Consider the following 17,679-nt stretch of genomic DNA (forward strand, 5'->3'; position numbering starts at 1 on the left):
TCAATTACGCTTTGCACTGCCGTACAGTGGGTAGCATAAAGCTTGTAATCGGAATTCGGGCGAAGATAGATGCCGAAAATTTGCGGGCAGCAGGGACTATGTCCAAGGGCTTGACGATCCCTCCCCAGGCCATCTGCGAGTTGTGGGGCTTGCCTAGGATGTGGTGGGGTTTGACAGTGGGCCCTGTTAAACCTCTATAAAAAGCTGCATGTATCCGCAAGTAGGCCCCACCAAAGCGACCGTGTGCCGCTCAAAGCGCACAAGCCCAAGTCCTGGTGTTAGGTGGGACGCTAAACAGCCCTGACACGACGGCCCTCCGACGAGACAGGAGGTTTGCGCAGGCCCAATAAGCCGCCTAGAAAACCAATCATTACGAACAATATAAGAGATAATGCGACTCGATATAATCGGCAAAGACCTAGGCGACGAATACAGGATCACGATTGGAAGCTTGGAACATGGAATTGCAAGTCGCTAGGTTTCGCAGGTTGCGACAGGATGATCTACGATGAATTACATCCCCGCAACTTCGACGTCGTGGCGCTGCAGGAGATTTGCTGGACAGGACAGAAAGTGTGGAAAAGCGGGCATCGAGCGGCTACCTTCTACCAAAGCTGTGGCACCACCAACGAGCTGGGAACCGGCTTCATAGTGCTGGGTAAGATGCGCCAACGCGTGATTGGGTGGCAGCCAATCAACGCAAGGATGTGCAAGCTGAGGATTAAAGGCCGTTTCTTCAACTATAGCATCATCAACGTGCACTGCCCACACGAAGGGAGACCCGACGACGAGAAAGAAGCGTTCTACGCACAGCTGGAGCAGACATACGATGGTTGCCCACTGCGGGACGTTAAAATCGTCATCGGTGACATGAACGCGCAGGTAGGAAGGAGGAAATGTATAGACCGGTCATCGGACCGGATAGTCTGCACACCGTATCGAATGACAACGGCCAGCGATGCATAAACTTCGCAGCCTCCCGCGGAATGGTAGTCCGAAGCACCTTCTTTCCCCGCAAAAATATCCACAAGGCCACATGGAGATCACCTAACCAAGAAACGGAAAACCAAATCGATCACGTTCTAATCGACGGTAAATTCTTCTCCGACATCACGAATGTCCGCACTTACCGCAGTGCGAATATTGAATCCGACCACTACCTCGTTGCAGTATGCCTGCGCTCAAAACTCTCGACGGTGTACAACACGCGTCGAAGTCGGACGCCGCGGCTTAACATTGGGCGACTACAAGACGGTAGACTAGCCCAGGAATACGCGCAGCAGCTGGAAGTGGCACTTCCAACGGAAGAGCAGCTAGGCGCAGCGTCTCTTGAAGATGGCTGGAGAGATATTCGATCCGCCATTGGAAGCACCGCAACCGCTGCACTAGGGACGGTGCCCCCGGATCAGAGAAACGACTGGTATGACGGCGAATGTGAGCAGTTAGTGGAAGAGAAGAATGCAGCATGGGCGAGATTGCTGCAACACCGCACGAGGGCGAACGAGGCACGATATAAACAGGCGCGGAACAGACAAAACTCGACTTTCCGGAGGAAAAAGCGCCAGCAGGAAGATCGAGACCGTGAAGAAACGGAACAACTGTACCGCGCTAATAACACACGAAAGTTCTATGAGAAGTTAAACCGTTCACGTAAGGGCCACGTGCCACAGCCTGATATGTGTAAGGACATAAACGGGAACCTTCTTACGAACGAGCGTGAGGTGATCCAAAGGTGGCGGCAGCACTACGAAGAGCACCTGAATGGCGATGTGGCAGACGAAGATGGCGGTATGGTGATAGACCTGGGAGAACGCGCGCAGGACATAATTCTACCGGCTCCGGATCTCCAGGAAATCCAGGAGGAGATTGGCCGGCTGAAGAACAACAAAGCCCCTGGGGTTGACCAACTACCAGGAGAGCTATTTAAACACGGTGGTGAGGCACTGGCTAGAGCGCTGCACTGGGTCATTACCAAGATTTGGGAGGAGGAAGTTTTGCCGCAGGAGTGGATGGAAGGTGTCGTGTGTCCCATCTACAAAAAGGGCGATAAGCTGGATTGTAGCAACTACCGCGCAATCACATTGCTGAACGCCGCCTACAAGGTACTCTCCCAAATATTATGCCGTCGACTAGCACCAATTGCAAGGGAGTTCGTGGGACAGTACCAGGCGGGTTTTATGGGCGAACGCTCCACCACGGACCAGGTGTTCGCCATTCGCCAAGTACTGCAGAAATGCCGCGAATACAACGTGCCCACACATCATCTATTCATCGACTTCAAAGCCGCATATGATACAATCGATCGGGACCAGCTATGGCAGCTAATGCACGAACACGGTTTTCCGGATAAACTGACACGATTGATCAAAGCGACGATGGATCGGGTGATGTGCGTAGTTCGAGTTTCAGGGGCATTCTCGAGTCCCTTCGAAACCCGCAGAGGGTTACGGCAAGGTGATGGTCTTTCGTGTTTGCTATTCAACATCGCTTTGGAAGGGGTAATACGAAGAGCAGGGATTAACACGAGTGGTACAATTTTCAATAAGTCCGTCCAGCTATTTGGTTTCGCCGACGACATAGATATTATGGCACGTAACTTTGAGAAGATGGAGGAAGCCTACATCAGACTGAAGAGGGAAGCTAAGCGGATCGGACTTGTCATCAACACGTCGAAGACGAAGTACATGATAAGCAGAGGGTCAAGAGAAGACAATGTGAGCCACCCACCGCGAGTTTGCATTGGTGGTGACGAAATCGAGGTGGTAGAAGAATTTGTGTACTTGGGCTCACTGGTGACTGCCGAAAATGACACCAGCAGAGAAATTCGGAGACGCATAGTGGCTGGAAATCGTACGTACTTTGGACTCCGCAAGACGCTCCGATCGAATAAAGTTCGCCGCCGTACCAAACTGACAATCTACAAAACGCTAATTAGACCGGTAGTCCTCTACGGACACGAGACCTGGACGATGCTCGTGGAGGACCAACGCGCACTGGGAGTTTTCGAAAGGAAAGTGCTGCGTACCATCTATGGTGGGGTGCAGATGGCGGACGGTACGTGGAGGAGGCGAATGAACCACGAATTGCATCAGCTGTTGGGAGAACCATCCATCGTTCACACCGCGAAAATCGGACGACTGCGATGGGCCGGGCACGTAGCCAGAATGTCGGACAGTAACCCGGTGAAATGGTTCTCGACAACGATCCGACGGGCACAAGAAGGCGAGGTGCGCAGCGGGCAAGGTGGATCGATCAGGTGGAAGATGACTTGCGGACCCTCCGTAGACTGCGTGGTTGGCGACGTGTAGCCATGGACCGAGCCGAATGGAGAAGACTCTTATATACCGCACAGGCCACTTCGGCCTTAGTCTGAATAAATAAATAATAATAGATGCCGAAAATATGCAAACAGTTATGAAGGAGTTTCAACGTGGCTGCGACTTCGGTACATTGCAATTCACAAAGTGCATCGTGCGACACGGCACGGTACGCGCTCGCAACTCTTAGGCACATGAGCCTATACGTACTTTCTAACTTCGTTCTGTAGCAGTTAATACGCAGGGCCGTGCCCCAAGCTGGCCCCCCATACCTCAGAATGGACAGAGCAACGCTAGCCAGAAGCTTGCGCTTGCTGGCATAAACCGCAGAGCTATTGGACATCATCCGGGACAATGCCACTATAGCTGTGGAGGCACGCTTGCAGGCGTAATTGACGTGGCTACCAAAGGTGAGCTTATCGTCGATCATTACCCCCAAGAGTTTGATGGAGCGTTCAGAGGTGACCGTGCAGTTGCCTGCCCTTATCACCGCTTGTTGCTCCGACTTTCGGTTGTTAACAACAACCACCTCAGTCTTGTTGTGAGCCAGTTCTAACTTCCTGGAACTCATCCACTCCTCCACAATTGCGATCGAGTGGGCTGCAGTCAACTCCACCTCTTCGATCGCTTGACACATCGATACATTGCAATTCACTTTTGACTGCAACCAATACGCCACCGCCTCTAAAAAGACCACTGGTAAACTGATCGCAACGGAAAATGGAGTAGTCTGATGAAAGCTCCGAATTATAAATGTCGGATTTGAGCCAAGTTTCTGATAGCACAACAACATATGATAGCACAACAAAGTCGTAACGTCAAAACGGTTGTCTTAGTACGCAGACCCCTGACGTTTTGGTAGTAGACGCTCTGGTAGCGGGAATCACTTGCAACGGCGTCCTCTGCTGTGACTATCCAGTTCACGCAGTCCGATGGCTAAGACCCATTTAACAATGCACTGGAAAGTTTGATTGAGGAATCGAACTGTTCGAATCTTGAAGGTACTCGCCTGATAATTGATTTTGGAAGACTCCTTCCCCAAACTCAACTTCAGGGCCAGGAAGGCTGATGAACATTGATGGGATGCGCACGACTGAGTCGAGAGGGTTAGATCTCCAAGAAGCTTGTGATGAAAGCGCGTCCCGGGGCTCTAATAACTGAAGGGCTAGATGGTGTCAGTGATGGAGAGCGATTTGGCGCGTCTGTGAGACCGTCTTTCGGTGAGCTGCCTCTGTTGCTTTCGGTGGATGCTGACAGTCGTCGGAATTCGGAAATTGAGACGAAAGGAGATTGAGAAAACGCATTGTTCGCAGTGGAGTGGTTCTTGCCTGCAGGTTGATTTCGGAAGCACCATCTTCCAGCTCACACACAAAACCGGGACGGCTGCAGATCGCTGGTGGTAAGAGCACGTCTGCGATGAGAGGAATAGGGGCTTCTTCAATGCATGTGGAAAATCTGCGCTCCGGCATGTGCTCCTCATATGTAGAACACGAATTTGCAGAGTAGCAATATCCATGTAGCTCTTGACTTTTGACAGGTAGGCGTTGCAGAATCCGAAGTTTTGAAGAAGTGGATGATGTTATCGTCTATCGACGAGAGACGAGTAAAATCATTTAAGCAACTATTGCAAAATATCATTTTTTATTATCGTGTTTTTTATGATTATAGCATTTAATGAGTACATAAAGCTTCATTTTTTTTTCAAATTCTAGCACGATTTACTGGTCGGGAAGGCCTGCGGTTTGCTCTAAGTTTAAGAAGACAAATTAATAAGCATATAGTCAAGGGAATATAAACATAGAAGAATGTTATTCATTTTTCTTACTGCATAGATTCAAATATGGGCATGGTTGTTATATTCCAGACAAAAGTCTCGATTTAAACTAGGCCTTTATAAAACGCTGTTTTATATTTGCAACGATTAAAAGATCATTACTGGAAAAAGTAGCATGAGTGTCTTCAAATTAATAGATGTTTCAAATTCAAATCTTATTCAACACCTACGCTTTTTTTTTTCAGAATACGTTATTCAACCCGAAGCAACCACCCCGAAACCAGTTAGCCCAACGATTAACCGCTGTGTGGTGCCAAACTGCAAAAATTTTCTCCAGGAATGGTTTGCTCCATTTCCCAACGATTTAGGTTTGATAGGCCTCTGGCGGCAATGCATTGAAGTTGGTTCCGGGCTTCTGCTGGACAGTATGTCAAAACTTCGCCAAAATGGGACCGTACCCGTAGTGTGCAGTATGCATTTCCTAGGGTACAACCAGGCCGATCCACCTTGCTATCGACAACCTACGTTGTACTTCAGGTTGGTAAAGGTTTTCTTTTGATTTTCAATGTAATAATAAAACTCCATTACTCTCAGGGAAGACATTGTTGTGGAAGTTGATCGGTGTTGCTTGTGCAGTCGCATGCATTTAAAGGAGAACATGATAGAAAAGGATGCCACCTTTAACAAGAAATTTACTATTGAACAACTGGTAACGTCCTACTTCGGTCCTACGTATTTCGATGAAAAGGCAACTGAAGAATACCTTTGCGAGGAGTGTGTTGCAAAGCTGGATATGATGTACAGGTTTCAACTGCAAACAGTAAACGCGAGAGAACGAAGTGGTGTCTTGCGTTACCGAATGTCCCGTGAGAAAATTGTTTTTCAACAAAATCGATTTGACCAAGGCCTTTTAGTTACACAGCAATCGGTAGAGTCCATTGTTGTAGATAATTCGGCTGTGTACGATGTTGAAGTTTATTCACTAAGTGATAGCGAAGAAGAACCGGTGATAAATCGTTCGGTTGTCGAGCCTAAGGGAACAAAAGAAAAATCACATGATCCCAAGTTGGAAAACAAGGAAAAATTGCAAAAGTCTCGCCTCACTTGTTATCTTTGTAAAACTTGCTACGAAAATACTGCGATGCTGCTTAGCCACTTGATGATGGTTCACGTTGACGACGAATTCAACTGCCAGGAATGCAACGTAACGTTCAATGACTCGACGAGTTTCAACGTGCATTTAGCGCGCCATGACCCGGACTGTCGACCATTCAAGTGCGATTATTGTCCACTGAGGTTCGCTCATAGATCCGGAAAAAGGAAACACCAGTCAGACGCCCATACTGCTACCCAAAATAAAAAAAGTATCATACGCAATCAGAAGCTCGTTTGCAGTGCATGTGGTAAGGTATTCCGGGACAAAACTGCTATGGACCGTCATGATTTGGTAAGTAGATTCGAGCGTACTAGACTCATAAACGTATATCGTCGTAGGTACAGAGTATTGAAAATAATTATTTCTATTGGAGGAGCGATCATAAAAATAGATTGTAGCTGGGCCATTTCTTTGATTGGGATTTCAGTTAACAAAAGCGACTGTGCTGCTAAGACATACGGATACCCTTCGTATCTTCGCCAGCAAAACCATCTGAGAACCATATAGAGTTTAAGCAGTCAGTCATAATCAGTCATAGAAAACCCCCCTGCCAATAATAGAACAAAACCTGCCAAAGCCGTCATTACCCCTATCATTTTGAATAAGATTCTTCGTAAAATATAAATTCTAACTACTAATTTAGAATTTTTATTCTTCTATCTCAAGCGAGGCTAAGTTTGACTTCCACCACCAGGTTTGCAAATATTATCAAAATATTTTGTTTCCTGTTGCAATAATTGCTGCTTAAACTCTATATGGTTCTCAGATGGTTTTGCTGGCGAAGATACGAAGGGTATCCGTATGTCTTAGCAGCACAGTCGCTTTTGTTAACTGAAATCCCAATCAAAGAAATGGCCCAGCTACAATCTATTTTTATGATCGCTCCTTATGATCTTCTGTTCCCCTACCATCTAAATATTTAAAAGTAGATTTTTTGATCAGATGGAAAGTTCAGAAATGTGTAAATTAAGCTCTGATTTATGATTATAATGCAATGAATGTTTGTTCACATCTTATCACACATCCAGCGTTACATTTTTCCAGCGAACGATTTTTTCATATCATCGGTTTGAAATATTGTTTATATTGTCACTAACCGCAATTCAGCCTTATCTGAATAGCAAATCCTGCAAAACTGTGCCCGACTTGCGTTTAGATGGAGTCTAATTTGTATGAACACAAAGTCTAGGAAATTCAATTAAGATTGCTCAACGTCATTTATGTTTTCAGTTCCACCACAAAGGGCAACCGGTAACTCAGTGCGACATATGCAAGGGTTCATTTGCATCCCGGCGCAATCTTAAAAGGCACATAATGATAGTGCACCGCGGGGACAGACCGTATCAGTGCAAGTTTTGCCGAATCTGTTACAAAACGTCTCAACTGTTGCTGGACCATGTCAACGAGAACCATCGAGCGGATCTGATGAAAAACGGAAACCATGATGCAGATGTACCACCACCCAGTTACAGCTGCGAATTGTGCAATGAAGCCTTCGTATCGCGACGATTGTTGGTCAGGCATAACAGGAAACATTCTGGCAAAAAGACTGTTTATCGTAAAGTTGCTCGCGTAGAAGGCCTAGTTCGTCGCAATGGTGGTGGGTCCAACTATCAAAATGTTTGTAAACTTTGCGAAGCAGCATTTCCCAAAGGAGCGGAAATTATTGAACATTTTAAAACCAGCCATCCTGAGAAAGAGCTAGAGTACCATCCCTGTAGTGTATGCGGCAATATTTTCTTCAACAGAAAACAACTCCTGGTTCATTGTAACGCGCATACGGATAAATTTGCTTGCAGTCTATGTGAAAAGCGACACGGCTCTACACTCGGTCTTCAGAGGCACAAGTCTATCAAACATGGGATACCACTGGCAGAGGAATTCGTTCGTGAGTGCCCGCACTGCAATAAAAAATGTCTCAAAGGGATGTACTATTCACGACATTTGAAATCACATCTTACTAACTGAATGGATTATAGCCGAGCATACACGCACATGGAACCACAAGAAAAAGCACGGTTATCACTTAAATTTGTTTTTATCCAAGCATGTTTTACACATGGATATTATTTCAATAGTGTTTCGTATGTGGTGCTCTTAAGTTTTTCCCAAATAAATACATACTTTGTAACTTTTGAACTTTTTCCATTTCAAATATCACGTCAACAATTTTAAAAATAAAATATGATGTCCCTATCAATTATTCTATAAATAATTTTGCGTTGAATCGATTCTTATTCCGCCGTTTGCGTTTAAGTCTTTTCTATATAATTTATCCCTCTCTGTGTGTACGGTACGGTGGGTGCCACAGTGGGTCGCAAGGTAGCCATTGATGGAAAAACATATTGTGAATTGTTATATTGATAAATGGGAAACAAATCCAACGATCTGAAACCATTAATAATTTTCTTGGAGCGTCGAAGAGTTTAGAGGTATTCAGCTTACTGATCAATCCACCTAAAAGTGAGATGAACAATTTAATTTTTCCACTTCACAACATATTTGACTCTTCATAAAAGTTGTAGCAAAAGTTCTCCTGAAAAACTTTGTCGAAGACACAGTTAACAAGTTCGTAATTCCGTTACTTTTGAAGATTTTTTACGTTTTATGCAGACAACCCCTTAAAATGTTTTTCATCATATCTTTTCTACATTTTTTGCATGTTCTAGAAAGTTTTAAATAATATTAAAATACGCCGTTTAATAGCTATTGTGACTTGAAAACTTGAAAAACTTGGAAAAATTATAACAGTTTTATTGGATTTTTAAGTCATATTTGATTTAATAGCTACTTGACGAACGGGCAAATTGTGGCAGCCAATCTCATACGCATAACAAAGTACAAGTAATAAACTTTAAATGAATACCTGAACTGTAGAGTTGTAAGCGAATGTAAGGAATGTTTCATCAAAAACCATTACCTACTATGCAAAGTAGAAATCAATCACCCCACCCATCATAAGGAGTTGATGAACCAATGCACCATGCGTCTCCATATGCTTGTATACGTATCGAACATGTTCAAAACTTGTTGGCATAAAAATCAATAAATCTCCAAAGGTAATGGAATTATGAACTTGTTGTCCTCGACAAAGTTTTTCAGGAGAACTTTTGCTACAACTCTCGCGAAGACGTATACCTTCCATGTTGTAAAGTGGAAAAAAAATTTCATCTCAATTTTAGGGGGATTGATCATAAGGCTGAATACCTCTAAAGAAGCGCGTCGACTTACTGATACTCGAAGACGCCATTACGCTAAGTCACATAAAAAGGTACTATTAAATAAACGCGCTCAAAACACGATTTTAGCCACTGTGGATTGTGAAAATTACAGTCGATTACAACACCAGGACCATGCAAGTTACAAAAGTTTAAATAATTTCTGCATTTCTGTTCGACGTCCCAAAAATATTGTTAACCATTTCACATCGTTGCATTTGTTTTGGTGCGAGCCCTCGACGGTTGAAGAAAAAATATGAGTTAAATCATCACCATTATGAAAAATGAATTCTAGATACATTCCGACGAAAAAATGCAGTCACATTTAGATAAATGATTACTAACGTTTTGATCAATAATTGTCCAAGAAGATGGGAGAGGCAATTATTGGAACATGATTAAAAAAAATAATGCAAGTTTGGTAACAAATATGAAACTGCAATTCTTGTACAAGAACAAATTAGATTGAATTACATAATCAATAAAATCCATAGTTAGTCTACTTCTTCTAATGATCATTATTAGAAATAATTAATGATTATTAAAATTGTACCACGTACAGATTCATTATTCAACGGTTGACTTTTACACGAACCATCAACCTGTTTAACGATATATATTTTTACAACAACACCGCACGAGGGCGAACGAGGCACGATATAAACAGGCGCGGAACAGACAAAACTCGATTTTCCGGAGGAAAAAGCGCCAGCAGGAAGATCGAGACCGTGAAGAAACGGAGCAACTGTACCGCGCTAATAACACACGAAAGTTCTATGAGAAGTTAAACCGTTCACGTAAGGGCCACGTGCCACAGCCTGATATGTGTAAGGACATAAACGGGAACCTTCTTACGAACGAGCGTGAGGTGATCCAAAGGTGGCGGCAGCACTACGAAGAACACCTGAATGGCGATGTGGCAGACGAAGATGGCGGTATGGTGATGGACCTGGGAGAACGCGCGCAGGACATAATTCTACCGGCTCCGGATCTCCAGGAAATCCAAGAGGAGATTGGCCGGCTGAAGAACAACAAAGCCCCTGGGGTTGACCAACTACCAGGAGAGCTATTTAAACACGGTGGTGAAACACTAGCTAGAGCACTGCACTGGGTCATTACCAAGATTTGGGAGGAAGAAGTTTTGCCGCAGGAGTGGATGGAAGGTGTCGTGTGTCCCATCTACAAAAAGGGCGATAAGCTGGATTGTAGCAACTACCGCGCAATCACATTGCTGAACGCCGCCTACAAGGTACTCTCCCAAATTTTATGCCGTCGACTAGCACCAACTGCAAGGGAGTTCGTGGGGCAGTACCAGGCGGGTTTTATGGGCGAACGCTCCACCACGGACCAGGTGTTCGCCATTCGCCAAGTACTGCAGAAATGCCGCGAATACAACGTGCCCACACATCATCTATTCATCGACTTCAAAGCCGCATATGATACAATCGATCGGGACCAGCTATGGCAGCTAATGCACGAACACGGTTTTCCGGATAAACTGACACGGTTGATCAAAGCGACGATGGATCGGGTGATGTGCGTAGTTCGAGTTTCAGGGGCATTCTCGAGTCCCTTCGAAACCCGCAGAGGGTTACGGCAAGGTGATGGTCTTTCGTGTTTGCTATTCAACATCGCTTTGGAAGGGGTAATACGAAGAGCAGGGATTAACACGAGTGGTACAATTTTCAATAAGTCCGTCCAGCTATTTGGTTTCGCTGACGACATAGATATTATGGCACGTAACTTTGAGAAGATGGAGGAAGCCTACATCAGACTGAAGAGGGAAGCTAAGCGGATCGGACTAGTCATCAACACGTCGAAGACAAAGTACATGATAGGAAGAGGTTCAAGAGAAGACAATGTGAGCCACCCACCGCGAGTTTGCATCGGTGGTGACGAAATCGAGGTGGTAGAAGAATTTGTGTACTTGGGCTCACTGGTGACTGCCGAAAATGACACCAGCAGAGAAATTCGGAGACGCATAGTGGCTGGAAATCGTACGTACTTTGGACTCCGCAAGACGCTCCGATCGAATAGAGTTCGCCGACGTACCAAACTGACAATCTACAAAACGCTAATTAGACCGGTAGTCCTCTACGGACACGAGACCTGGACGATGCTCGTGGAGGACCAACGCGCACTTGGAGTTTTCGAAAGGAAAGTGCTGCGTACCATCTATGGTGGGGTGCAGATGGCGGACGGTACGTGGAGGAGGCGAATGAACCACGAATTGCATCAGCTGTTGGGAGAACCATCCATCGTTCACACCGCGAAAATCGGACGACTGCGATGGGCCGGGCACGTAGCCAGAATGTCGGACAGTAACCCGGTGAAAATGGTTCTCGACAACGATCCGACGGGCACAAGAAGGAGAGGTGCGCAGCGGGCAAGGTGGATCGATCAGGTGGAAGATGACTTGCGGACCCTCCGTAGACTGCGTGGTTGGCGACGTGTAGCCATGGACCGAGCCGAATGGAGAAGACTCTTATATACCGCACAGGCCACTTCGGCCTTAGTCTGATTAAATAATAATAATTTTTACAACATATAACTAAAAAAAAACAATTCAGATGTGTATGATAGTCTGAAAAAATATCCCATAACCATTGGCTATCACTACATTGAACATGTACCTAGCGATAATAATTATCCCTAAGTCCGGTCGCATATGGGATATCATTTCAATACCATAACTCTCTATAATTGATAATGTCTATGAATGTATGTCAGGTTCGGTTTCAATAGACGAGAGGAACAGACCGACGGAGAATGATATTGAAATGTATGGTGGTTATCGATTTTTATGAATGACGACATTGTCTGGAAGTGAGTTGATTAATATTCAAGTATTTTTCCTCGTCGCATCTTTCGATACGGCATAGTTCATATGGCACCGCAAAAAAAAAACCCTTAATTATATCTATGTATGTAATTATGTACCTATGTATTCAGATGCGGTAACACCTACTAGCTGAAGTTGGTAGTGTTTAAATCTTATGGTTGACCTTGCATAAGAATAAGTATTGCATAGAATTAGGGGCATTTCTTAACCGTGGTAAGATGTGCGGCTACAAAGCAAGACCATGCTGAAGATTGCTGGGTTTGATTCCCGGCCCGGTCTAGGAAATTGTCGGGTTGGAAATTTTCTCGACTTCCCTGGGCTTTAAAATAACATCATGTTAGCATCATGGTATTGACGTAGGACTTACGTCTTTCTTTACTATACTGGGTGTCATATAGATTTTTGGAAATCGAGAGCGTTACGCTGGAAGGGAAGATTTCGAACGTTACTAGCGCCTTTATCTTTCGGTGGATTTTGAAGATTTATATATCAATCGACTCGGACACTCTCCAGCAATTTGTCTATTTCATTGAAACTTGAGATTATTTACGATTAGCTATTGAAATTTTTAATTCTTGTCAAAGCCAATAACAATTTAATATATAACCAATCCCGCGCATTCCTAACACGGACATCAGAATGCAGTATCCCACGGGCCTTCAGGTCCACAGTAATATTTTCTTTGTGTATAAAAGAAGCTGTGCCTGCCGTGTGTGAGTCATTTCAATTTGTGACAGCAGCGCACTGACGTGCTTTTTGCTCGTGCATATTTTTTTCGTTCGTTCGCTGTGTTTACGTACACAGCATGCAGTCGCGAGCAGGAGAATATACATTAGGGTGGTTCAAAAAATCAAATTTGCTCCACACCGCTCATCTAATTCTGGCTTGTTTCTAGAGTGTCCTCCCAAAATTTGAGCTCTTTTGGATTTAAAATGACTTAGCACAAGCCGTTTTAAGTTTGAATAGAAATTGCTATGGAAAAAATAAATAATTCATTCGAAAGCCTGGGGATATCTATCATAACTTTCTATGGCTTATGTCACCATATGTCGCAGTAGAATAGTTTCCTAGCTGACGCTTAGTGGAGATCACATATTGAACAGACTCTTGGAAATTTAGTAATCGATTTTATCCAATGTTGCTAATCTTTTCTAATAATTACTCAACAAATTTGCAGGCAACACTGCTTGATGATTTTTGATCGTAGCACACAGAAAAGATCATTGTTTATACTAAATGTAAAAGTCAATAAATTATGGACTGTCGGTGCGATCACCCAAATGTTTTTGGTCGACGCAGGGAAGCCTGGTTTTCCGAAAATCATTCATCCGACAAAGAAGGATATCTTGAGTGTCGTTCTGAATTTCAAGAAAAAATTGCATATCTGATAGTATTATACAAACCGGTTAGCGGCAGTTATACCAGTTCAACAATTTTTGATTTCTTTTAGACAATTTATCGAAAATATGAAAAACGAAGGGATATAATTAAAAAGCAGATAATCAAGCTTTACAATGATTGGAGCAGTTGGTTCTTTAAATTCGACTTTAAATCTCCTTTCTGAATTTTTGATTTTTTTTTTCAGATCTAAATTCAAATAAAAACAGGCATTCCCGAACCGAAGAAATTAAGAGAGAGAAGTTTGTTCGTGCTCTGAATCTTCCGTTGGAATATCTGGCGAGTCTATCGAATAAAAATAAGGTGAAATTTTATTTCTGCGCATTTTATAAAACTTGCGATTATATGAAAGTATTCGTTTATTATTTCTTATGATTAGTGAAAATACTATCAGATAATATTTGATTCTTTCAACAGTCGATGAAACTTCTAAATGTGAACAATAATACTAGCGGCAATAATGCCAAAACTTCCCCCAGGGTTCTTACGCCCAAACTCACTAATGCATTGGATAGAGTAGGTTTATCGAATCGCAACGCCAGTATGATTTTGGATGCACTGGTTGAGGACCAACAGATCGAGTCACCTAAAGCACCGAGCCACTGTTCGATTAGAAAAGCACGCATTAGAAATCGGAAAGCTGCAGGAGTAAGTTCTACCTTCAAATCATATTCTTCCAACAGTATGATATACATACATTATTTAATTCTATTCCATATTTCAAGATTAAAGAAACATTCCAACCGCATGTACCGTTAACGGTACATTGGGATGGCAAGATACTCCCAAATTATCTAGGAAAGAAAGAGGACCGTCTTCCAATTCTAGTTACTGGTTTGGGGGTATCGAAACTTCTTGCTGTTCCATCACTACCAAATGGTACTGCCACGATTGAAGCAAAATCTATAGTATCAGCACCAAGCTGTGTCAGCAATATGCTTCGACACTACAGCAGTCAATTCAGGTAATTCGTTTTTATTATTTTACAAGAAATTTTCTTATAAATATTTATTGAATTCTTATCAGGTGAACACATGGGAGTTATTATCCAAATACCAATGATGCTTAATAAGAAGATGTTAGATTTAGCATGTCGTCATCACGTTGCAGAAATTGTATTGGAGCACGTTTTTGAAATCGATGGCGACATTTCAAGGGCCAACAATTTGGACTGCTTCAAAGATTTCCAAACCCGTTTCAATAGCATGCAATCACAAATATCAATCATCAAAACAATCCTTCAGAGCCCAAAGCTGAAACGAGTTTCAGCCCCATGGAGAAATTCAACCATTGAATTTTGTCGAATGCAATTGTTGAATAATCACCCGCGAGATGATTATCGAGAACTTCTGGAGTTGGTGATAACATTTCTCGGAGCGATTCCACCAAACGGTATACACTTTCGTAAGGCAGGAGCGATCAGTAGAGCTAGATGGATGGCCCGAGCCATATATGTGTTGAAAATGTGGATAACTTCGGATGAATTGGGTGGCATTGATACTGTTACATTGGAACACTACGAGGTATTGGCTATGTTCATTGCTCAGTGTTATACTAAATATTGGTTCCGTCTTTCGGATCCTATAACTGCTCCAAGAGTTGACCTGGAGTTTATCAACGATCTGAAAAGGTTCTACAAGAAGCATTATAGTCTTGTGGCAGAAAAGGCTTTTTCCAACCATCTTTGGTAGCCATTTTGTTATTTGAAAATAATTAAGATTGCTATATTACAAATATAAAACAATAAAAATATTTTAAAATACTGGTAAACGTCCTATATTATCACGAAACACATTTTATATAGGTAATGCCTAAAATAGGTGCTTGAGTTGAAAATTGAAAAGATAGCTCTACTACCATGAATTCAATTACTGAAAACGCAATGATTATTTAACTCTACTCTCTCTACGAAGGGTTTGAATGAATAAGAAATTCCAGGACTGGTTACGATCTTTGTGAACGCTCCTTCGCACAGTGGCTAAAATCGTGTTTTATGCGCGTTAATTTGATAGTATCACAGATAACAGAAATTGAGGCTGGCATCCGATACGTGTGTTAACATCTGCAACCGTTAAGTCAAATGTGTTTTAAATTGGGAAAGGGTTTGGAAATCGTTTGAGGATGGCGCAATGATCATTGTCACGGAAAACGCAGCCCGAATGCGGCTGTCAAATGCGTTCGACAGTTGAGTAGATGGCAGTAGTGGGTCAACGTATATCAAAAGTTTAAACAGGATTTTCAATAAAATTTGTTCTAGCCTGAATATCTGTTATTTGTGATAGTACCTTTATTATGCAATTTAGCGTAATGATATCTTCTGGAAATTTTATCAGTGAGTTAATGCGCTTCTCTGGAGGTATTAAGCTCAGTGGCGTAGGTTTTGGACATAACCCCCCTCCCCTCAAAGACACAAAATTTTTAGAAGAAATTTTTTTTTCGGGTAGAAAAATGTTCAGAAAACCCCCTCCAGACCAATTTTCTGGCTACGCCACTGATTCAGCTCAATGATCAATCCCCCTAAAAGTGAGATTTTTCCACTTAACATCATACAAGGTTTGTATCTTCGCAAAAGTTGTAGCAAAATTGCTGTTTGTCAAATACAGCAAGTTTGTAATTTCAACGATGGATTCTACTGCGACTAGACCATTTTTAGATAAAAATATAATTGAGATGCTTTCGAATAAATACTTAAGGTAAGCGAAATTAAGTACAGAAGTGGTGTTAACGAACAAATGGTGGTTCAACTAGCTTAGTTCCTCCACTATTGGGTCTTTTGCCCTATGAGCTTTTCAAAATCACGAGAGTAATGCCGTATGCTTTCACAATATTTGTATAAAAATCTATTAATTGTTTATATATTTCTTCTACACTCTACAGAATCAGAAGAATATCTGCACCCTCTGGTTGGGTCTGTGTTGTAGAATATCTATCGGTTGACTGAATCAATAAAGGCACAACTAGCCAACCATAAAGCGAAGCTATGAAACGTAAACCATCAATCACTCGTTAGTTCTATGTTGTTCTGTAGGGGTACAATTTGGTCATAAATTAGAAGTTATGTTTATATTTTGCTTGAAGCAAATGTCAATATTGTTATACTTTTATTACTCAAGGTCGTTTATCTCTATTGCGTAGTTCCGGAGAAAAATGGTGGGATAGCAAACACCTGTACGTAGTTCCGACACAATGTTGCACCCCATGCTAGAAGAGTAAATACTAAATACACCTACAACACTCTTCAAATAATAGGAATCCAAGCTAACTTGGTACAATGATACATATAAGGGCAGTATAGTAGAAACATGGACATTTTACTAGGAAATGTCTGCAGAAATATATTTTTGAATTTTATGCCTTATGATCAAACTAAACCAAATGCTAACAAACCGTAAATTAAAGATAATAGCGGAACCTATCTCCAAAGTTTTCAAAGTAATTATTATTAGTTAGTTTCAACTTATTTGCTAATTCTCTAAAATGATAAGACCTTTTTTATTGTCTTTCACAATAAACCAGAATGGCACCATTGCCACTAGGAGATTTTGTCGTTTTTTTTTTTCTGGAAAAAGATATTTATATATTTGGTGAACAATGCTCCTTAAGTGCTTTTTATTATGCATATTTCAGAAGCACGAAGCTACCATTTTGTTTTGGGATACACATTTGTGTATTAACCCTAATTAACACTTCGAGATTATACTCAACTTCATCAAATAATGTTCAATTTTGGGCACAAGGTCACGTGCCACGATTTATTTGATTTGAACAACATTAAACATACGACAATTAGTAACACTTCGCTATGTGAACACTTAACGCCACAACCTAAAGTAATCAATCAAACGCATAGCAATTTTGCTTCGTTTTAAATAATTAAACGATTCAGGGTGCACGTTTATTTGCCGTACTCAAATCCTTCCACAGCGGAAACACTATCCATTCGTCCTCCACGTACATGTTCCGTGTGAGGAGGG

General features: G+C 42.4%; 3 protein-coding genes and 1 long non-coding RNA gene across 4 annotated transcripts in view; 2 read left to right on the forward strand and 2 right to left on the reverse strand.

The window, feature by feature from the left end:
* Positions 1-8,378, forward strand: part of LOC134224828 (zinc finger protein 699-like) — a 29,428-nt gene extending 21,050 nt beyond the window's left edge. Inside the window, exons 3-5 of the mRNA XM_062704428.1 lie at positions 5,337-5,628; positions 5,686-6,538; positions 7,478-8,378. Of these exons, the coding sequence (XP_062560412.1) occupies positions 5,337-5,628; positions 5,686-6,538; positions 7,478-8,215 (1,883 nt within the window). The 3' untranslated portion in view covers positions 8,216-8,378. The remainder of the gene's footprint in view (positions 1-5,336; positions 5,629-5,685; positions 6,539-7,477) is intronic.
* The window catches only part of LOC134224829 (ubiquitin-like modifier-activating enzyme 1), a 127,544-nt gene that overhangs the window by 65,255 nt on the left and 44,610 nt on the right, over positions 1-17,679 (reverse strand). The gene's annotated exons all lie outside the window — the stretch shown is intronic.
* The window catches only part of LOC134224827 (kinesin-like protein KIF12), a 48,215-nt gene that overhangs the window by 12,151 nt on the left and 18,385 nt on the right, over positions 1-17,679 (reverse strand). The window lies entirely within an intron of this gene.
* LOC134220313 (uncharacterized) lies at positions 13,758-14,607 on the forward strand. The gene is made up of 4 exons (XR_009981857.1): positions 13,758-13,833; positions 13,893-14,008; positions 14,123-14,353; positions 14,431-14,607. It is a non-coding gene; the product is annotated as an uncharacterized LOC134220313 (long non-coding RNA).

This window comes from Armigeres subalbatus, chromosome 3 (assembly GCF_024139115.2).
Source record: "Armigeres subalbatus isolate Guangzhou_Male chromosome 3, GZ_Asu_2, whole genome shotgun sequence".
NCBI lineage: Eukaryota > Metazoa > Arthropoda > Insecta > Diptera > Culicidae > Armigeres > Armigeres subalbatus.